The 24208-nt window shown below is 35.1% G+C and overlaps 1 protein-coding gene across 2 annotated transcripts; it reads right to left on the reverse strand.

The window, feature by feature from the left end:
* LOC127851715 (5'-nucleotidase-like) lies at positions 1 to 23814 on the reverse strand. Of its 2 annotated transcripts, none has more exons than XM_052385569.1 (10): positions 23796 to 23814; positions 9908 to 10270; positions 8367 to 8580; positions 7528 to 7713; positions 6065 to 6262; positions 5574 to 5705; positions 4309 to 4434; positions 3900 to 4055; positions 3320 to 3514; positions 1 to 1110 (listed from the first exon to the last, which is right to left on the reverse strand). In XM_052385569.1, the coding sequence occupies exons 1-10, from the start codon at positions 23796 to 23798 to the stop codon at positions 926 to 928; spliced, it is 1758 nt and encodes a 585-aa protein (XP_052241529.1). In that variant the 5' UTR covers positions 23799 to 23814; the 3' UTR covers positions 1 to 925. The 2 variants fall into 2 exon arrangements, with proteins under 2 accessions (XP_052241529.1, XP_052241530.1); XM_052385570.1 differs by lacking the exon at positions 23796 to 23814 and adding an exon at positions 23403 to 23720.
* Between the last annotated feature and the right edge of the window lie 394 nt (positions 23815 to 24208).

Raw genomic sequence — 24208 nt, forward strand, 5'->3', positions numbered from 1 at the left:
TCTATTTATTAATTTTATTAAAATGTATATCCATTACATTATCCTTCTTCATCAAAGATGCATTGAAGATGCATTCGAGTATATGTGTTTTGTAACGACAAAGAACATTACTATTTTTTGGACGTTCAAAAAAAATCGGAATTTCCATTTAGGGGTTTATAGAGCAAATATGTCAATACATGTATATTCAAATCATAAAAAAACAACAGATAGTTAAATACGATTTAAGGATAAATGTCAAATCCTTAAAGAAAACAAACACATGCTAAAAGCCTTAACAAACATGTACGTAATTGAACAGTCCCTACTAACAGCATAATGTGTACATTGCTAATCTCACTAGTTACGTTTAAAACGGCAGTTATTGACCTGGAGTAATGTAGTGCGATTCAACACCATTAAATCAACAAATGGACAGAAACATAAAATTATAACATATTTGAAAACGTAAGGACCGTTATGAATTGCGACATGGTTCAGTTTATAAAGCAAATGTATGTTGCCTGGGTGACGAGCAAACAAATGTAATCGTTAACGAAATAAAATGATAACTTTCAACATATATTACTTTATAAATAAACGAAGATATTGGAACTCTAGTTGATCAAATAGATCCTAAACATTCTTCCACTAAAGACTGAACCAATGCTAAGGAGTTGGCGCTAAGAAAAGGAGGAGCTCCAAAGCACGATATATGATTTTTTTCATCGGAAAATACGTACAACTAAATATATACATCTAGCATACAGACGTTACATAGAAAAATGCACCACAAGATGTAAGAATTCAAAAATACAAGCCAATCACGAAGTCAGCAACCGGAATTAAACCGATTGTACAATATGTGTATACACGACAAACAGAAACTGCTTGAAAATATAAGGAAACGATAAAAGTGTAACTAACTCCATCCCTTAAAACAGAATCAAGAAAGAAAATATGAACATAATGTCAAAAGCAACGCCATAGGCGTCATTCCACTAACAATTCCGTCAGTACCGGAAGTCGTCGGACCGCTTGGTGTCTGGAATCGTATCCGGCCCTCCACGCTAGGGTAAACTGGAGCGTGTTTCGCCAGGTATGACATGGTAACCTCAACATCCAAAGTGTCTGAAGAAAAGAGCAAATCGTGTAACAACATGTTAATAAAATACAATATATGATATTATGTTAATATATTAAATTGTTGTGTACTAAATGCATTAATTTACGAATGTGTGACCTGGCATACTTGAACAATATTTTGTTTTCTTCAAATCAAATGTCATTACTACTATCTGAACAAGAATACTATGTTGTATCAATTTATAATGTGTTCCTTAAATCAGTCTCCACTATCTGGCGTTGCTTGGGGTAGAGATGTACGGTTAATGTTATTAGTGTCTCTTGCAAGGTTTATGTTGTGTGCGTGTCTCCTTGAATGGTTATTGATGCAATACGTGCCCTATTGCAAAGTAAATATTGCAATACGCGATGTAATCTTGCAAGGTCCATGTTGTGTGTGTGTCTCCTTGAATGTTTATTGTTGCAATAGTGCCATATTGCAAAGTTAATATTGCAATACGCGGTGTCACCTTGAAAGATTCATGTTGTGTGTGTGCCTCATTGAAAGGTTATTGTTGCAATACGTGCCCTATTGCAAAGTTAATAAAGCAATACGCGGTGTCACCTTGCAAGATTCATGTTGTGTGTGTGTCTCATTGAATGGTTATTGTTGCAAAACGTGCCCTACTGCAAAGTTAATAATTCAATACGCGGTGTCACATTAGAAGGTTAATGTTACGATGTGCGTCTCGTAACAACGTTAATGATATAACGGGCTTCGCCTTGCGAGGATATTGTTATGTCATTTTAGTCACTTGGCAAGCGTAAGTGACGAATTCATTGAAAGCTTAATGTTGCATTTGTAGTCACATTGCAAGATTTATATTGCGATACTTGTCCTAAAGTCAATCTTGGCATGTACGTCCCCTTGCATGATTAATGTTGTGATGCGTGCTACAGTTTAAGGTTAATAGTGTGATGCTTTTCTCCTGTTATGATTATTGCTGCAATTCTTGGATCCTTGCAAGAGTAATTCTGTTATGCGTATCCAGGGTGCAGAATCAAGGAGGTTTACATTCAGACTGGACAGAATGTAAACACACCGTTAAGAACTGTTTTTCCAAATGTGTCAAGTAATTGAAATACATTTGCAAAAGTCTTAAGTGTATAAAAGACAGTTTATGTTGCGATACTTGTCCTAAAGTCAATATTGGCATGTAGGTCCCCTGGAATAATTAAATGTTGTGATACGAGCTACAGTTTAATATTAATAATATGATGCTTTTCCCCTGTTATGGTTACTGTTGCAATTCTTGGATCATTGCAAAAATAATGTTGCGATGCGAGCTACAGTTTTAGGTTAATATTGTGTTGCTTTACTCGTGTTATGGTTACGACTTCAATTCTTGGATCCTTGCAAGAATAATATTGCGATGCGAGCTACAGTTAGAATATTGCTTTACTAATATTTTGGTTACTGCTGCGATTATTGGCTCGTTGCAAAAATAATGTTGCTATGCGTGTCCAGGGTGCAGAATCAAAGGGGTTTCCACACGGGCTGAACAGTATGTAAACACACCGTTAAGAATTTTTTTTCAAATGTGTCAAGTTATTCAAATACATTTGCAAAAATCTTGAGTGAATAAAAGACAGTTTGTCTTGCAATTTGTACCGGTGTCTTAAGAAGTAAGAATAAATCCTTGTATACATATGAAATCGTCGACAAAATTTCACGTTGCGTGAAGCATAACCGTTCAGTACAAAGGAATTTTTTAACAAGAACACAGGCTTCTTAAATTAAGTAATTCTGATGTACTTTACATTGCAATAATCAGCATAAAAATCTGTCTGTAATGCACTAGTTGAAGTTCTTACGGAAAATTGTTTAAATAAGTTATTTGAAAATTACGGTGGCATAGAGGTGACATTCACTTCTCTTTTTTTTAAATTGCTCTCCTCTTTTTCTATCTCGTCGCCACGAGTTAGCTATGTCGTGGCCACGAGATAGAAAAAAGAGGAGGGCAAAACAAAATAAAAGCGGAGTGCAATTAAAAAAAGAGCGGTGCAGTAAATAAAGACAGAGTGCATTAAACAAAAGATGAGAGAATTTCCGCTATCTCGAGATCCCGAGTTAGTCCTGCACCCTGGTGTCACATTAGCTTAATGGCAAATTAAAAGTATAGACTATTGACTACATATATCGAGTCAAATGGCAATTTGTAAATTAAAGACGTTTAACATTGAGGAGGTACGATCCCGTAAATCGCGTTCTTACTTAATGGCAGATGCTCTATGGGCTGAAAATTAAAGCCGTCTCCGCCACCGACGATGAATGCTGGTAGAAGAATTGGATAAATGGCGTCGTCCTTCAACGGGGAGTAATTCGGTATGTCACACTCAAGGCAACGCACCTGTACGTCGACCACACGATGCATGGAGGGCTTTAGGAGGTTATATGTTACATGTAAACCTGTAATATGTAATTAAGAACTTTTTATGGTAATCGATTACTTTTTTCATAAACGAAGATTACAATACTCGTTTTTAAGTCCACTGATACACTTTAAAGTTTCTCATGGCATTTGTTAAACACGTGTATACCATTTTATTATTAATATCGAATTATTCATATTTCCTCTCAAGTTTCGTGATGATCGCAATCCGTTTTGAAACGCAATCTAGTTGTTTTTCACTGCGAATCATTCAAAATAATTAATTTGCGGTCAACCACAAAAAGGAATCCTGTTTGAACCCACTCGAAATTTGTACGATAATGTGCTTAATGAGAACATATTTCGATAATTTGTGTGAAGCCATGATAGCAAATAGGATTTAAAAGACCATCCCGTGGTTACCTGAAAACTGCATGAACCTGCCATGCGCATCCACGGGGTTGTACTCCCCCACGCTCCACTCGAGCTGCTCACGGAGGTTTGCGCCCGTCACACTGATCAGGTCCACCTCGTTCTGGAACGGCTGAACGGTGTTTGCGTTCCCAGTGGTGATGTTACCTTGGTGATGAATGGGAAAAGGATATAGTAATTGTGTGCGGTGTATTTTCACAATTTAATTCACGATTTTTGAGTTTGTAGTGGTGCTGTTAGTTCTGATAGTGTTCAGTGTACAGTAGCAGAGGTACTGAAAGTGGTAGCAGCACTATCTGAAGAAGCAGCAGAGGTCTTGTTGTAACCCAATTTGTAGTTTAGGAAAAAAACATTATCTCCAGTAGGTTTATATTTGATACATTAATAATATTTGACAAACCTTTCTTGATAGAAGCGCGGATGCCACCGCTGTTCATCATAGCAATAGCGGACAGGGCCCACGTGGTATTGGCGTGGTTGAAGCCTTTTGCGTAATAGTCCACCATAGCGTCCGCCATCAGGTTACCTGTTAAATGGTAACGATTTTTTGTTTCTTATTTATCAGACCACATCAAAACTAAATGTGTGGTCGACCCCGTTAAAATTTACGGCTAGTCCATTTTGAAGTATTTTTTTGGTTGGCATATGATATGCGCTCTTTACAAATACAGTGGGTTTCTGTTTGTTGTAAAAGCTTGTAATGAAATATTTAGAAAATCCTCTAAGTCTATTTACGAATCAAATAGAGTCGACGGAAAACGGGACGGCTTGCTTAGTTGGTAGAAAGCTGGACTACAAACTCGATTTTTGGCCACAGTACATGGGGTGGGGGCTGTTCACGAAATCCTTTTTACGGTCACACTCCCCCTACTTCTATGATTTGAATCTGGCAGTTGTAAGTTACTGGCTTAGTACTTGGACACTCAATAATGGGAATAAATAACACATAGGAAAAGATGGTAAACTGACCGCCATGACTAAAATACTGTTGAAAACAGGATGAATCTTATTGAGTAGCGCTCTGCGAAAAGGGGGTTTAATGCATGTGCTTTTATGATAATTTTCGTTTCAAGAAAGTCTCCTCTAAGCAAAATATCTAGTTCAGGCGGAAAGTGTCGTCCCGGATTATCCTGTGCGGACTGCACAGGCTAATCTTGAACGACACTTTATGCACATGCATTAAACTCCCTTTTCACAGAGCATGGCTCAAGTAAAAACAACAACAAACAAACAACCATCAAAGCGTAGACTTCTGGCTCGATATTCAGTGAACCTCATTGCAGATTTTTGACTTTTTTCAAGCATAGCTCTTATTGAATTCATTCTATCATATAAATTCACAGCAATCGATTCCAATAATCGTTTAATTATTTATGTTTTTATATAGTCATTTAGTGTAGTTTTTAACAGCCTTAATTTCATTTTGACTGCAAGTAATATATAGATAAAATAAATCCAATTACTAGCATGTAGAAATTATCACTAAATGGTTTAGTAGAATCACTTTGATGGCAATGGTGATCTTCAACAGATATCGCTGCTATATCATGCTCTCTGGCGGACCAAGCCAGCTGTTCAGATAGCGATGTGTTTGATTGGTAACATCGTTAATTCTTATCAATGGCGGTATATTAAGTCATAGAGGTCATAATTATGGTGGATTACCAAGGTTGCATTCTCGCAGTCGACAGATTTCGCGTCGACCATCCAACGTCACTACAGTTTCACCGATGACATTAGTTTTAAGCGCGTCCACATCCAAACGCCAGGTGGCCACTTCCACAAGCAAACCGGGGTCTATACATATAAATTTTAAAATGTATTTAGACTCTCGTGTAAATGATCTTCTTTCAACAAAAAAATCAAAAACAGCGACAAATATGCGTGAGAGCGAATCATTATAGATTACTTTATAATGTGGAAACTTCTTTATCAAAGTCAAAATGTCCTTTCATACTGAGTTATTATTGGTGTTTCATTAATTTATTTTGTAAACAGCCAAAACATGGTGTTTTTATCTCTTGCTTTTGTAATGGAGTTTGAGTATGTTAACGTGTTGGTTAAAAACAAGCCTGCATCCATCGACATTTACAGAAATACATCATTTTATATGAAATATTATTGTTATTTCCTTCACCGTTCAAATCTATACCTACCTTCCGGTACACTTGCGTCTAGAAGAATCGGATTACCGCCGTAACTAGTGACGGCGCCGTTGACGTCAAAAGTGACGTTAAGATACCCGAGGTACTTTCCAAACGTGTAATCCTGCACCACGAGTGCCCGACCCCCCTGGGGCTGCTGAACGACAACAGGGTATACGTCGACGGGACTTTCATTCGACGGGGGTGTTCCTGCAAACAAAATATACGAGTCTAGGTAGGGAAAACGAGTCTTAATGCAAGTGCGCAAATTCTCATCCAAGATTAGCATTGCAGTCCGCAATGGTTTATCATAGACGACATTCTCCGCCTTGACGAGATATTCGCTAAGAAGATACTTCCTCTAAACGAATAATTCCATACCAGCAGACAGTGCCCTGATTTAGCCCAACCGGACTGCACATGTATTAAGCCCCGTTTTCTTAGCGCACGTCTAACATTATTTGAAGTTTGATTTCTTCTTTAAAGATATACGACAATCAACAGTTGTTTGTTTTTACTAACATCTTTGGATAAAGTAGGGAAAACTACCAGAGATATTGTCCTATTTAATAAGGTTGAGCTTGATTTAAATCGTCCAAGCATCTGTCCTTGGGAAAGAATGCACCATTGCTTCCTTACATGCGAACATTAATCTGGCGAATACGATCAAATACGATATATATCATCACAAACTCAACGTGAAATACCCAATATTACACCTCAGAGATATTGGTCCTTCTATATCTATATGACCGGTTTCAGTCTGTAAAATGCGATAGAGGAACCTAATAGTATATGGACCGGTCACTATTTTTGTATATGGGCCGTTCGGGGTTACACACCACTAAATGTGCACTGTTTTACTGTAAAATGACGTCATTTTTAACGAAATGACGTCATTATTCCTGAGAAATTCTTCATCGTATCTCTTTTAAACAATTAACAATCGTACAACACTGTACAATGGTAAAGGGGAAACTCTTCGGTGTAATATAAGATATAGTAAACTCCACTTCGGTCCCAATGGCATTATAGTGACCAGCCAGGCAGCCACAAACTGTATATGGACCTCAGCCTACGGCTTCGGTCCATATAAGGTTTGTGGCTGCCTGGCTGGTCACTTTAATGCCATAGGGACCTCAGTGGATTTTACTTTTTCTTAATTAGTAGAAGTTCTGATTAGTTGAAACAAACAAACATTTTCAATTCTAACCATCTCTATTCAATGATGGATGGATAAACAGCACATTAACCGTGCTCTTTTGTTTAATGGGATAATCTGCTAAAACTATAAAAATCCTACGTACTTACAGAAATGGTATTGTTTAGAAGTTTGTCATGTCCAGGCATTAGCGCCTAATTAAATGGAACTTTGGTTCGTATATGTCATTGCAACTCCAAAATAAGATGGCGCCAGATATTATGGGCCGTGCAATAATAAACATTGATTATTGACATGTGATTTCCCGTGTTACCCGTGTATAGGAATGTGTCGGTGTGACCGCCGACGACGACGTCAATGCCGTCAATCTTTGCGATCTCCTTGTCCAACGTATGACCGGCGTGACCGAGGGCGATAATCTTGTTGACGCCTGCGGCCTGCAGAACAGCCACCTCGTACCGGATGCTGGCGATTTCGTCATTGAAGGTCAAGGTCGGGCCTGATGAGAGAATTTTGTCGAAATACTTTATTATGGCATTTGTTGTTGTTCCCGCTGTTGTTGTTCTATCAACCATCGTAGTTAATGATTTAAAACTTCCATTAAACACTTTATCTATTGATTATTTAATTTGTTTATGCCTGTATTTTTTTCTACTAGTTATTTTTTAAATCATTTATGTGTGTGTATGCGTACGTGCATTCGTTGTTTTCGAGCAATCCCTGCATTAAATAAAAAATAATTCTAAGGAAAAACATAATCATGTACGTCATGAAAATATTTTTCTTATTGATGTTAAAAGATGGCGATAGTACTCTGTGACTTAATTGTGTATTCTTACATAAAACCTGATGATAAAGTTCCACAAAGCATCAAAAGTCACAATTCTGACCGCATCGTATTGTTAGAATTTCAATTTGCAAATGTCTAATCATGATAAGGATAGAAAGCAATTTTGAGATGTGACAATACTAATGTTAGGATAGGCGATCATTGCCTTATGACACACAATTACTAAAAAATTATTTATTGGCCGATTACAGAAAGAAACATATCGAAAATATGTCTTAAAAGTAGTTCTATACTCTTTACATGCAGACTTTGTAGCAATACTGATTACCTCTGGGGCTCATAGTTTGAAAAATAAAACAAACCTGGAGCGGAAATAAACACGGTCTCTTGTGTTGTGTATCCTATAATGCCTATTCGTTGTCCTCCAATAGTCTTGATCACGCTTTTATTGATTTTCTCCTGCAGCAGGGACTCCCTTGTGACGTCAATGTTACTGCTGATGACGTCATGAGTTACGTTATCCAGAAATCGTGCAAGCTCCTCGACACCCAGATCAAACTCATGATTACCAAGCGCCTGCGGAGAGTCGCATTAACACAATTATAAAAGCGTGTCAGTGTTTTGCTCGGAAAAATGGCACTTTATCCTAGATAATATCTCTGTATAAAATTAAATTATATCAATATTTACTTAAACATATTCGGTAGAAGCTTTATTTTCAAGATTTTGGTATGTATTGAAGTTTGTCCTTAAATGCTTTATATTGATAAAAGTAAACATAGGATATAAAAAAGCTCCAGTAAATACAATAGTAAAATTAAAGAAAAAAAGTAACCCTCCACGGGGCACGAACCACTGACCCCTGGAGTAAAAGCATAATGCTTAGACCACTCGGCCATCCGTGCTCTTTTAATGTGTGATGTATTTTATACTTTATATAAGCAATCCTCGTAGTGACTCAAAATATAGCGACAACAACAGAACTCTCAAAAATTATCAAATCGTTTCGTGTTGCAACGCTTTATAATTTCAGGTTTTTAAATCGTCAAAAGATGCATATAATGGATATTTTAGAACATGTAAATTTTCAGTATTACTGTTTCCTCACAAATATCTAAAACGAAAATTTGCGAATCTGAAACAACTTTTTTTTTCTGTCAATTCACCAAAACGTGAAAAGGTCCCTTTAAAGAAGATTGCAATGAACAGGTTACATGACGTAAAGTTGTTGCTTAATGAACGCTTTTTTATTTTATTGGATTACATTGATCAATTGAATGTATTAGTTTTTTAAACCGTGTTTTAGCATAATATCGACATTGAAATGCACTTTATTACCATGAGTACATCTGGGGCCTTTTCACGTTTAGGTACATTGACAAAATTATAAAAAATGTTTAAGATTCGCAATTTTCGTTGTAGTTATGATATTTGTGAGGAAACAGTAAAACTGAATATTAAACATGCTCTAAAATATCCATTATATGCATATTTTGACGATTAAAAAAACGAAAACTTTAAAGCGTAGCAATGCGAAACGATTGAATACTTTGGATAGTTATGTGGCTGTCGTTATATTTTGTGCCACCACGACGATTGCTTATATAAAGTGTTAAATACATCACACACTGAAAGAGCACGGATTGCCGAGTGGTCTAAGCTTTAGACTTTTACCCCAGGGGTCAGTGGTTCGAGAACAAGTGGAGGGTTACTTTTTTATTTCTTTAATTTGTTTCTTTGCCAAAACCTGTTTAAGGGTCCCTTTAAAGTGACCGAGCTATTCATCTTCAACGAGCATGTAAATCAAACCATAATGCGCTTTATTGGTAATTCCTAGTTTACTATTGGAACGTCGTTTATCGATTTAAATACGTAAAAAAAGGTTTATTTCGTCATCACTTACCATGACGTCATATCCAAGTTTATTCATAAAATGAGCAGCGGCCATCCCCTTATAGAGGAAGAACCACAGTGTACCCATAAACTGGTCACCAGCGTCTAAAAGAAGCACATTTCTATGACTACGACGTATCTCGTTAAGCTTCGTCAGTCGCCTAGCAACGCCCCCATAACACTGGCCACTTCCGACCTCTTTCTCGCTACAATCTGAACCGTATTTGTTGAACTGTTCGAATCTCGCGTGTACGTCGTTTGTGTGAAGAATGGTTAGGTCAAATGCCAAACTTGTCGTTACCATGGTAACAAAACAAACAACAAAGATGGCGTCCTGCCTCGCCATTTTCATCATTAGCTGCACAAATGTCACCTACAAACAAAGCATCGATTAGCATGATCATTCGTTTCCGTTGCAAATGTGTGCAAACAATTTTGACTTAGATTATAATTAGATGTTTAACTTGCAATAATTTATCACGTACCTGATATTAAACGTCAAAGCTTTTGACCAATTATATATAATAAGCCTTTTAAAACGATTTAATAATGTATGGGTTGAACGCATGTGTGCGAGAAAATTCGCTCGCTCGATATCCATGAGAAATTGTAAAGATCAAAGCGATATTGCCTTCAAATGTTGGGGGCCGATTTACGATCGTCTGTCAACTACAACTCGATTGGTCATTGTCGGCTCGGGTACTAATTACATGTGCCCCGCATACTCTTAAGTATACTAAAATGTACCCGGGGTACGGGAAATATACCAACAATTTAGGAAGTACCCGAGTTTTATTCCCGCCCAAAATCTGATGTCGTTAAAAGCGCTACAGAATACGAAACAAAATTCTCTTTGAACAAAACCTGCATCAACATGCTTTTTTAAGTAGGAGTTCCGATAATATAGAGGGCATTTTACTGAATATTGACAAAAATATTAACCAAGTGTGTAGAGGAAAAGCCGACAGCGACCAGTTTAGCGCTGGAATTCCCGGTACGTTTCAGTATACTTTCCGTACCCGGGGCACATTTAAGTATACTAAGCAGCACCCGAGGATCATCTAAGTATTACCCGAGCCGACAATAACCAGTCGAGCAGCAGTACCAAAATTATCATATAACCGTAAACATAAGTTAAAATGGTTGACTACCGGATATACATTTTGTATAAAATACTATTGTTTTATTTCCCAAAAACCTTGTTTTTCCGATACGGCGAATAATAAAAAACATAATATTTCAACAATAATAGGTAAACACAATAATTATAAATGTAGCAGAAATTCGATTTTTTTGCAAATTATAGTAATCTCAAGATTTAAAAATTGTTCAAACAGTTTACTATGCTGTTAATCCGTCTATATAAAACCATATGTGTTTCATACCGTCTAACTAAAGATATTAATCGAACGTGTCAAAAATGTGCTATAGACATAACTTGCAATATATCATGGATCGCTCATAGTGCGCGACTGGTCATTTTGGCTCGGGTACAACTTACATGCACCCCGGGTACTCATAAGTATACTGAAGGAAAAAATACTTACAAGTACGCGGCCAATCTAGAATGTTCCCGAGCTGTATACCCACCCAATATCCGATGGCATAAAACACATGAAGGCATACAACACAAAATTCTCTTTGAACAAAACCTGCCTCAACATGCTGTTAGGAGAAGGTGTTTCGATAATATAGAATCCATTTTACAGAATATTAACATAAATATAAACATAATTAATTTGAAAAAAACAACCGATAACTTTAAATTTAGCGTTAAAATTCCCGGGTACGTTCCAGTATATTTTCCGTACCCGGGGTACAATTAGGTATCATAAGAGTACCCGGTGTACATTTAGTTGTACCCGAGCCAACAATGACCAATCGAACTCAACTACATGTATCTCTTTACTCAACTAAAGACAATCTAAAGGCGGAGCGTCGTTGTGTTAGAAATTCCATTTAGGCCAATGAGAACGCACGCGAAAGAACTCATAGGCAGTCAATACATGCAGTAATATCATGCAGACGACGCGTGACGTAATTGTCATAAGCGCGTGACACTTATAGGGAAGCGGACAACGACAACAAGCGAGGCATGGTAGTGTAATGCGCATATGGGGGTTAGAGGGTTAGGGTTAGGTTTGGGGTTAGTGTTAGGGGTCGGGTTAGGGTTAGGATTAGCCTTAACCCATACCTTAACCCGACCCCTAACACTAACTCTTACATAACCATTACCCAGGGTTATATCCCCTATACCATGCCTCGCTCATTGCAATTGTTCTCTTCCCAACTAATAGGACCCTACGGTGTACACCTCCACGATGAAATCGTGACCAATTACTTTAAAAACTAATGATTGCAACCCGTAGTTATCCTCGTGGAAATTGTGCATTTCGTGCATAATATTGCCAAACATTTATTCGACCCGTAAAACATTTTAAAATTATCGTTGAATTATTACAAAAACCGTTAACGTTTTGTTGAATGCTCAAAGGAGCATAATTAAACAATTAAGCATAAACACACTTCCAAATTGTAATGTTAACGCGACGTTCACAAATTCTAGCTTCAAATAAACAATGCTAGTGTATTTTATTTCTTGTTGATCCTTAGGCTCGATAAAAAGTGTGCGAAAATCGCACTGCATGAACACCATCACGTCAACCGCATGAAAAGCGTGGGTGGACTGATTGTTGTTTCAAAACAGGATTTCGCCGATCCCTGCATATCCTGAACGGCGTGCGAATCAGCAAACGTGCATTTTTATAATTAAAATGATACGAAAGTATCATGTGAAAACATATTTTCTTTTTTTCAAGTAAGTGCAATACTATAATGGACAGTGTTGTTTTATTCAACAGCAGTAACCATAGTATTTCACTGACCTGGCGGTATGTAATAATGTTTCAGGTTAAACTATAAAATAGTAAAGCTAAAACGTATAAAAATTGCCTTTGATAACTGCCCCTCTGTTTCTGAAAATTCCCCCCCCCCCCCCTATTTTTCAAAGTGAGGAGTTAATCCTCCCCCCTTCTTTTGGATTTCTATAAGAGCCACCGTACTTATATTGCAATACTAGTAAGTTAATGTATTAAATGGTATCTTTTATGCTGATATATATATTTAACCACAATTCAAAATGGTTGTTTTATCGAATGTGTACCTTAATAGTTGTATAAACATTTAATATACTATATTAATATATATTAATATATATTAATATTAATAATTTAATAACAACAGACATTGATGTTGCTCATCGTCTGGGAAAATTTGCGAAAAATAAAAGCAGGCCGGTGATTGTAAAATTCCTAAGGCGACAAACAAAGATTGAGATAATGAAAAAGGCTAAGATGCTCAAAGGTTCTCGTCTATTCATTAATGAAGACCTAACTAAGCTCAACGCCGAGGTTCTGGCGTCGCTAAGACTCAAAGAACCAGATCTCATTGAAAGGGCATGGTCTTTTGAGGGCAAACTCTTCGTGCGATACCGGGGCAGCGATCGACGAGAGACTGTGTCGTTTGTGAAATATCAAGAATGGCTCGATAAACCGTGGCCTCAGAAAAATACCACTGCAAGTCAGACATACGCGCGAAAGGTGTCGGCCGGTAACAGTAACACAAAATAAACTACCTATCTGTGTAGTGATACTGCTGTCTTCATCATACGTTTTACTTTGTATGTGCTCTTACTTTTCTGTTGACGTCTTCACACGAAACAGACGAACATGGCTTTAAAAACATTATAGTGGCCCGAAAAGTTATCTTTGGCAAATGTTCTTTTTATACACTATATAGAAAATATGTAGCTTGACCGAATAGATCAACTTTTGATATGTGAACGTTTTACTTTGTATGTGCTCTTACTTCTCTGTTGGCGTCTTCACACGAAACAGACGAACTTGGCTTTAAAAACATTATAGTGGCCCGAAAAGTTATCTTTGGCAAATGTTCTTTTTATACACTATATAGAAAATATGTAGCTTGACCGAATAGATCAACTTTTTATATGTGAACTCTCATAAACCACCAAGATCCAAGATATACAATTTTACATGGGGCTACTGCTATAGATGTTATATACGCGCTTAAAACTCACTAATTTTGATGCATTCCTTTTACTTCAAATCTGTTTAATAAGGTGCTAATATTTTTACTAATTAAATCTAAAGTCTTGTATAATACACCATTAAATGAGGGAAAACGATCCATCACATTTATAAATAGTCAACTATAATAACATTGTGTCTAGACCTTATATTGCAAGAAATTTTTCCTTATGAAAATTAAATGGGTATTTTTGATTGGTATATGCTTTTTAAAGAGATATAAAATAATAATAAGGTGCTAATATTTTTACTAATTAAATCTTAAGTCTTGTATAATACACCATTAAATGAGGGAAAACGATCCATCACATTTATAAATATTCAACTATAATAACATTGTGTCTAGACCTTATATTGCAAGAAATTTTTCCTTATGAAAATTGAATGGGTATTTTTGATTGGTATATGCTTTTTAAAGAGATATAAAATAATAAGCATGCGCACTTAAAACGTTTCCTTCTGCGTGTCAACATTTGTTCTATGTTTGTTGTTAAAATGTGTATATTTTTAAACTGTTTGTTGTTTTGCTTTTTATAAGTATGTAGGGCTTGTACACACACACAAATCGTATACAAACAAGCACATACGCACATACTCACACGCATACACACACGCATACACACGCATACACATTTATAAATATTCAACTAACATTGTATTTAACACATTCTTTTTTAACAAATACCCTTTCTAAATAGGATATTTATAACATGTACTTTTGATGGGTATATGATTTTTTAATTAGATATGAAATAATATGCATGAGTACTTAAAACATTTCCTTATGCGTGTCCCTTTTGTTCCGTTTTTGCTGTTTAAATGTGTATATTTTGTAACTGTTTGTTGTTTTGCTTTTTCAATTATGTATGGCTTGAACACATAAAACCGAACACAAACCAGCAAACACGTACGCACACACGTACGCATACACGCACACCTTTTGTTCCGTTTTTGCTGTTTAAATGTGTGTATTTTGTAACTGTTTGTTGTTTTGCTTTTTCAATTATGTATGACTTGAACACATAAAACCGAACACAAACCAGCAAACACGTACGCACACACGTACGCACACACACACACGCACGAACGCACGCACGCACGCACGCACGCACGCACGCACGCACGCACGCACGCACGCACACACACACACACACACACACACACACACACACACACACACACACACACACACACACACACACACACACACACACACACACACACGCACACACACACACACACATACGCACACACACACGCATACACACGCATACTCATTTATAAATATTCAACTCTGCTAACATTGTATTTAACACATTTCTTTTTAATAAATATTCTCTCTAAATAGGATATTGACAACACGTACTTTTGATAGGTATATGATTTCTTTAAAGAGATATGAAATGATATGCATGAGTTTTTAAAACGCTTTGTTTTGCTTTTTTTCAATTATATATGGCTTGCACACACACAAACCGAACACAAACAAGCACTCACGTACGCATACACGCACGCACGCACGCACACACACGCGCGCACACATACATACGCACGCATACATGAGCGCGCAATCACACACACAAGCACACGCACACACACACACACACACGCATACATACAAGCATACGCACGAATACACATACGCATACACACAAGCATACACACGCATACACATTTATAGATATTCAACTCTACTAACATTGCATCAAACACATTTTTTTTAACAAATACTCTTTCTAAATGGGATATTTTCAACTTGATTTAAAAAATAGTGTAACTACATACCATTATGCTTGAAAACTAACTTTTTGCTCTATTTTTCCCTTCTTTATTTGGAGAGGTTTTTTTTCCATATAAAAGCATAGAGCGCTTAAACTAATTTCGCTTTCGTTTTTAGGTTAAAATGCTCAATAATGCTTAAAATGCTATCGATGGCTTTGCCTGTTATTACATCTTCCGTATATTTCAAGAATTGTAGTTTTTTCCTTATGAAACTTGAAGGTGTATTTTTGATGGGTATATGCTTTACAAAAAAAATATGCATGAGTACTTAGAACGTTTTCTTTACGTGTCTATATGTGTTCCCTTTTTGTTGTTTAAATGTGTATAGTTTGTTACTGTTAAGCTTTTGCGTTGTTCATTTATGTATGACTTGCACACACACACACACACGCACACACACAAACTAAAAGCAAACACGTTCATACACACACACGCACATACACGTACACACACACGCGCGCGCGCACACGAACCCGAGCGCACACCCTTTTACACGTACATGCACAACACACGCGCATTTCACGCGTGTCATAACGCGCGCACACACCCGCAAGCACAAACACGAAAACATACGCACCGAAAGACCCCTCATACACAATGTAATAGTTTTTATTGTTTTATTAGTATTAAATTAAAACACCAATCTTCGGTGTTATACATATACGTTTTTGTCTCTCAGATCACAATCTTAATTAACTTGCGTATTTCCAGTGTACGGAAGTGCGCTTTTTTGTCTTTATTGCTGACAAGTCGTTTATTTTATTTTTTCTCTCTTTTGTGAATTTTTCTTTTTTTTTATTCATTTATATGGAATATTCATTCTTTTGTATCCCTTATTTTTGTTTCCTATTTTTATTTGTTTGTATGAACATCTTATGTCTTATTATAGAGAGCAACTGGACATATTTTAAAATAGAAACTTACTGGACAAGCACATACAAATTACCATTCACATCACCCTCCACCCACTTAAATGATTAAATTATGTACTTTAAATGTTAAAGGATTAAACAATAAAGACAAACGAATAAAAATCTTCAAATGGTTAGACGAAAAAAAATATAGTATATGCCTTTTACAAGAATGTCATTTGACACCTACTTTAGCACAAACCTTAAAAGATGAATGGGACGGAGAAATCTATCTCAGTGGAGAACATACTAATAAACAAGGCATTGCCTTTCTGATAAAAAATAATATAGGGGTCACAGTCGATAACTTTAAGGAAATAATAATTGGTAGACAAGCAAGTATAGATATCAAAATACACGAAACACAAATAACACTAATCAACGTCTACGGCCCTAACATAGACGATTCCACACTTTACGAAACATTACAATCCTTTATAATTAATAACCAAGATAAAAATATTATAATCGGTGGTGATTTCAATACTGTCCTGAACCCATTATTGGATAAAAAGAATGGAAACCTTTATACTCATACTAAAAATAGAAACATTTTAAATAACATAATTGTAACCTACAATATGATAGATATCTGGCGTACAGTATACCCAAACGAAAGCAAATTCACCTGGCACTCAAACACAAAACCAACAATATTTTGTAGGTTAGACTATTTTTTAATATCTGAATCTCTTTGCAACATTATTGACACATGTAACATAAAACCAGGATTTATGACTGACCACTCTCTAGTTGAACTTAAACTCCACAATATACAACCTGAAAGAGGCCCAGGATACTTTAAAATTAACAACAGCATTTTATTAGATACACAATATCAAACACAAATAAAACAGGAAATATTAAATACAGTTCAAAATAATAAAGATGCAAACCCAAACACCTTATGGGAAGTAATTAAAGGAAATATACGTAACACAACAATTAGATACACATCATTTAAACAAAAAGAAACACACAAACTTGAAACTGACACCATCAAAACCATTGAAACACTTGAAAAACAATTGCATCAAACAAACACAAATGATACCGCCGACATTGAAAATGAAATAACATTAAAAAAACAAATATTAGATGGAATCTATCATACACATCTCAATGGAATAATACTAAGAGCGCGTGCACAGCATGTTGAACACAATGAAAAAAATACAAAATATTTCGCAAACATTGAAAAACGTAGAAGTGAACAAAAAACTGTACACAAATTAGTAGTCAATGGCAAAGATATAACAAACAGAACTCAAATACTAGAAGAACAACGTTTATTTTTCGAAACCCTCTATAAAAGAAAAATTGTTGAAAATAACACCCTTTTTAAAAATACACATCACGCTTTAAACCAGGAGGAAAAACAACTGTGCGACGGATTGCTTAATGAATATGAATGTGGATTAGCCCTAAAAGAAATGCAAAATAACAAAAGTCCAGGATCTGATGGCATCACAATCGAATTTTATAAAATATTCTGGAATGATATAAAAACACATCTAATTAATTCACTTAACTATTCATTTAACAACGAAAACTTAACTACGCTACAAAAACAAGGTATTATATCTCTTATTCCAAAACCTGGAAAAAACTTAGAATCATTATCAAACTGGCGCCCGATAAGTTTACTTAACAATGATTATAAAATTGCAACTAAAAGTATAGCAAACAGAATAAAAAAAATATTACCATCAATCATTTCAAAATCTCAATCTGGTTTCATAAAAGGACGTAACATTGGTGAAAACGTTCGTCTTATCCAAGAATGCATAAACTATTTCAACAATTCAAATAATCCTGGTCTAATATTCTTTGCAGACTTTGAAAAGGCATTCGATTCGCTTGATCATTCATTTATGTTCTCTTGCTTAGAAAATATGAACTTTGGTGAAAGTCTCATTCAATGGGTCAAACTATTCTATACCGATATTAACAGTATAATCATTAACAATGGCTTCTTTTCAAACAGTTTTAACATCGAACGAGGGGTTCGACAAGGATGTCCACTCTCATCATCCCTATTTATTATTTGCATCGAGTATCTATCACATCACATCCAATCAAATAAACACATAAAAGGCATATCACTAGAACCTGACGAAGAAATCAAACAATATCCCTATTTGCTGACGATGCAACTTATTTTTTAAATGACAATTACGATTCTTTCCATAACCTTATAGAGTCGCTAACCCTTTACGGAATGACATCGGGTCTTAAACTTAACAAAAGTAAATGTACTGTGCTACGAGTAGGTAAATTTAAACAAAGTAATGTTCAATATAATAAAGAAATGAAATTTAATTGGACATCCGATGAAGCCACAACGTTAGGAATTACTTTCACAAATAATGAAAAGGATACAGTTCTAAAAAACATACTACCTAAATTACAGAATTTTAAAAACTGCTTAAAATCGTGGCATCATCGTAAACTTACACTTATTGGAAAAAACACAGTATTGAAAACGTTTGCACTTCCTAAGTTAATATATGTATTTACAGTTCTCCCAAATCCACCAATTGATGTTATTAACGATATAAAATCAGCAATATTTAATTTCATATGGGACGGTAAGCCTGATAAAATAAAAAGAACTCAGCTAATTCAATCTGTAGAAAATGGAGGTATCCAATTAACGAACATTGACACATTCTTGAATGCAATCAAATGCAGCTGGGTTAAAAGATACCTAGATAGTACCAATACGAGTAAATGGAAATTATTCTACCAGAAAATCCTAAAAAAATATGGTGACTCCTTACTCTTTGAATGTAACATCAGCAACACTATCTTACATGAAATTGCAAACGAAAACATATTTCTGTCTGATGTTCTATCAGCGTGGAGTGATGTCACTCATAATTTAGAAACCCAAACCAGCAGTAAAACAATAATATGGAATAATAAAGACATAACGTCAAACAATAAGACGTTTTTCTATAAAGACTGGTTTGAACGAAGCATTAAATATGTCGACCAATTATATGACTACAGAATTAAGGATTTCTACTCTTTTGATAATATATGCTACATATACGGAATACCTTCAAATAATTTTCTGAAGTACTACACACTAATCAAAAGCATACCCATACATATTAAATCTGAAATCAATACAAATAATACACCATGTACTCAAACAACATTTGTAGAAAACATACTTGGAAGAAAAAACAAAACAAATAAAATATTTTACACACTACAAATTAAAAACCCTACAGAAAACTCCAAAATCAAAAATAAATGGCAAGTCCTTTTTGGAGAAAATGAACTAAATTGGAAAAACATATTTACCATGCCATATAAAGCAACAATTGAAAGCACACTGAGAAATTTTCAATATAAATACATCCATAGAATTATAGCTACAAATAAATATCTCTATAAATGCAAATTATCTAACTCAAATCTGTGTGACTTCTGCAGTGAAAACATTGAAACTATAGAACATCTTTTTTGGGAGTGCAAACACATCCAGCCTATTTGGAATCAATTAATATCTTTTCTTGAACAACATCAACTAAACATTAAACTATCTTTCTTAGATGCAAGTTTCGGAATTAACTCATTGAAATCAATAGACTGTAATAATATTGTGAATTTTATGGTTATATTGATGAAATATTTTATCTTAAACATGAAGTCCAAAAAACAAGTACCAAATTTTAGTTTATCCCTCTAAAATAGTTTTGTTTATTTTTTTTTCTCAATCGGACAAGATCATTGTGAATATACAACAAAGCACACAAGTCCAGTATGCTTTCTTCCGACTTTATACAACTCATCATTGTTCATAACTATTTCTCTGTTGTTCTTTTCTTTTCTCTCTAAAAAATATATATATATAAGCATATCTTGTATAACATGTCTGAACTTTATTGCTTTGTACAATCACTGTGTTGTATGCTCATATACATGTTTACATTGTATGTATGATATTGAATAAAAAAAAAGCTTCTCAACTTAAAAAAAAAAAAAAAAATTAATATAGAGATCTGCACTGCATATGGGCGAATGCATTTTATTTTCTACAGTTTAAATATAAATATGTTTATGCCTTTATTTTAATTAAAGTTAACCTCTGCAGAAATCGATCTTTGTGATCGTTTTCCCGATTGATAACACAGGATGAACTTATATAAATTACTCGAAGTTTTTAAGCGCGATTGTTTTGTCTATGTGGAACATAAGGCCGCTTTTTATCGACACCTGTTAAAGGGATCTTTTCACGGATTGGTAAATTGACAAAATTGTATCAGATTCGCAAATTTTCGTTTTAGTTATGTTATTTGTGAGGAAACAGTATTACTGAACATTTACCATAGTCCAATATAGCCATTATATGTATCTTTTGACGAAAATTATAAAGCATTGCAACGCAAAACGATTGAATAATTTGGAGAGTTCTGTTGTTGTCGTTTAAATTTGCGAAACTACGAAGATTGCTTATATAACGTATAAAATACTTAAACTGTGTATATTAGGCGGAATAGCCGAGAGGGCTGATGCGTTTTTACTTCAGACTAATTCCAGGATTCCGGGGATCACTGGTTCGAGCCCTGGTACCGGCTACTTTTTTTTTCCTTTTTTTAATTTTATTCTTGATTTTTACTGCAGCTTTTAAGATCCAATGTTTACATTTATCAATATAACGCATTTAATGACAAACTTCAAAATGTGCCAAAATCTGTGAAAAGGCCCCTTTAATAAGCGCTACATTTTTATTTTTAACGTGAGCGTTTATCGTTGAAAATATGAATTTGCCGTTGACGGTATACACAACGGATAATGACGTAATAAAATCAAGCGTTCGACTTGAATTTTAATGACATCATAATTGTATATGGCATACCCTTTAAAGTTACATCTTCGATTAAATTACTAATGAAATTATTTCTCTGAAAGAAATTAAGAAGTATGATAATGAATGTGTGTTATGTTAAGTATAGATCTACTGTTACATTACCGTAACGAACACCTGAACAAAATTTAAATTTTGATAGAAATATATAATTAACATTTCTGCCATCAATGTAAATAGAGAATACAATGTTAGTGTGATTGTGTACTTAAATTTATCCCACGACTGAAGAAAGGTTAACATTGCGAGGCTAGCCGAGCCTTGTAAGCCTTTCTGAGACGAGTGGGATAAATTTAAGTACACAATCACCTTAGATTCTATATAGTATTCTATTTATCCCACAAAATATTTTTTCATATGTAACCTGTTTATAAGTTCATCATACCTCAACGTCCCCGATTATAAAGGAATGATGAAAAAAATCGCTAAGAGGCTGCAGTTTTACCGGGAAAGAATACGATTTTTGTCGCTTGACGTGTTAATAATGACGTCACGAGCACGCTTAATATTTGTAAAAAAAATTTTGCTCTTTATGGTGAATTTTGTGTTAAAAATATGTGATTTTTGGTTGTTGTTTTTTTAAATCTGATTCGATTTTACTAAAAAATGATTACTTAAGTTGTTTCCGAGTAATATGACCATCCTCCACACATGACTGATAAGTGATACAAGAGTCCGCCGCAGGTGACATCTATAGATCAGCATTGCCGAAATAAAGGAAAATATATTCCACAGTGGTTTATTTCGACAATGCACGTCATATGATGGGATAAAACTCATTTAGCTGTAGGATAATGTATAAATATGATTTCATTAATCATGTGAAATAACAACGGAGAACTTAAATCCAATTTAGAAAATAAAGTATATATTAATATTTCAATTTTTCAACTGTGTTAAGAAGCGTTTCAACTCCTTTAATGTTCTTGTTCGCAGATTAGCGAAATGATAACTTTCCAACTTTTTGTCGCAGTTTCAAAAGTAAAAAAAACACTGTGCATTAGGTAACAAAGTAACACGATTTATCGATTCGTACAGTGTCGTTAACTCTTTCAGTGCTGGAACCGAATTTTTAAGGCCTTTGCAAACAGTTCGGATCCTGATGAGACGCCACAGAACGTGGCGTTTCATCAGGATCCAAACCGTTTGCTATTCTTATAGTATTCTTTGAAAAAATCGTAGAAAATGCTAATTTTAGAAATTCAGCATTTAGCAGACGACAAATTTCACAGCATGCAAAGGGTTAATGAGTAATCACCATATGAAATTTATATAAAAAAATCTGTACAAACGCCAAACGAATTGAAAATTTAGAGTGCTTCTGTTGTTTTGTTATTTATTTTTTATTTTTTTTATTTTAACGGCGATAGTTTCTTAATGCAAATTTTGGAGCCCATGTGAGCGTAAACGTTGTTGTTGTTGTTTTCTTGAATTGAAGTCTTGTTTAAATGTTGGAGCTCTTAAGTTCCGATGTTGAATTTTTTTAATGTGAAGCATTATGCCTAGTGGACTCTCCCATTCTTTTAAATTGGATCAATTTATTTCCAAAATTGGGGATGTCTTGTATATTTATTTCTATATTTAGAATATTTCCACCGAAATTCCTTTAAGCAAACAGCGCAGACCCAGATGAGACGCCGCATCGTGCGGCGTCTCATCTGGGTCTATGCTGTTTGAAAAGGCCTTTTTTCTAGCCGCTAGGCATACATGGGTTACGATCAGCAAGAGTGACACACAGGTAATCATGGTTTAAGTATGAGATAATTAACAGTAAGCTAGACTTAAAATGAATGTATTTCAACTACCAATAATGTATATTACCTCTTAATGACACAGACTAAATCCAATCTTAAAACAAGCACTCAAATCCGTCAGCACAGCGTTCGTTTAATTTAAATGTAACTTTATAGGATGCTACTGATAGTTCCACTCATCTAATTGCAGGTTTTAATGCCCGTCCGAACTCCTCTGAGCAATTAACTTGCAACGCCGGTGAGGATCAAACGATAACGCTACGTCTAGTTGAACACCATGTTTTCAGTAAGGAACGTGTGTTATTCATTGTGAAATCGAATGCAAAACATATCGCACCGCTAACGATCTTATCGGCGATACCTGTTCGTTTACATATTTTATTAAACGAACATGTGGTAAAAACTACTTAATTTATAGCGACAATCAATTTTCGCTTGTAAACATATTCAATGTTTTTACCATTTAACACGTACGCCTGTATATTTTGAAATAGATGTAAACTCACTACACGTAGAAAATTCTCGAACGTTTTACCGGTAATGGTATTACAAATGCTCGTAATGGTCTAAAGAACATTTGGTCAGTTTTAGACGGTTATAATCTCACAATTTCTTGAGTTCAACGGAACGTTGGAAAACCTGTGACGTCTTATAAGGCAAAGGAAATGATATTTTTGTATGTAGTTTTGCATCGCTTAATTGAAAACATGACCAATTAATATTTCTGAGGAAATTAAAAAGCTCCAATTTCATGTTCGTTATAAAATAACGAAGACTGGTTTGATTCTGAATGCGCGAACGCGCAAACAATATGATTGGCTACTTTGAACGCCTTAAATTAAAATTATAAACCCAATCAGGGGCGTAGGTAAT

This window comes from Dreissena polymorpha, chromosome 11 (genome assembly GCF_020536995.1).
Source record: "Dreissena polymorpha isolate Duluth1 chromosome 11, UMN_Dpol_1.0, whole genome shotgun sequence".
NCBI classification, from domain to species: Eukaryota; Metazoa; Mollusca; class Bivalvia; order Myida; family Dreissenidae; genus Dreissena; species Dreissena polymorpha.

Bases quoted from the DNA above. Each gene is read 5' to 3' on its own strand.
- LOC127851715 (XM_052385569.1), bottom strand. The intron at 3,515-3,899 runs GTAACCACGGGA...TACATATTACAG, and splicing joins CAGGTTCATGCAGTTTTCAG to GTTTACATGTAACATATAAC. The intron at 1,111-3,319 runs GTAAGAACGCGA...TCTTTTCTTCAG, and splicing joins CATAGAGCATCTGCCATTAA to ACACTTTGGATGTTGAGGTT.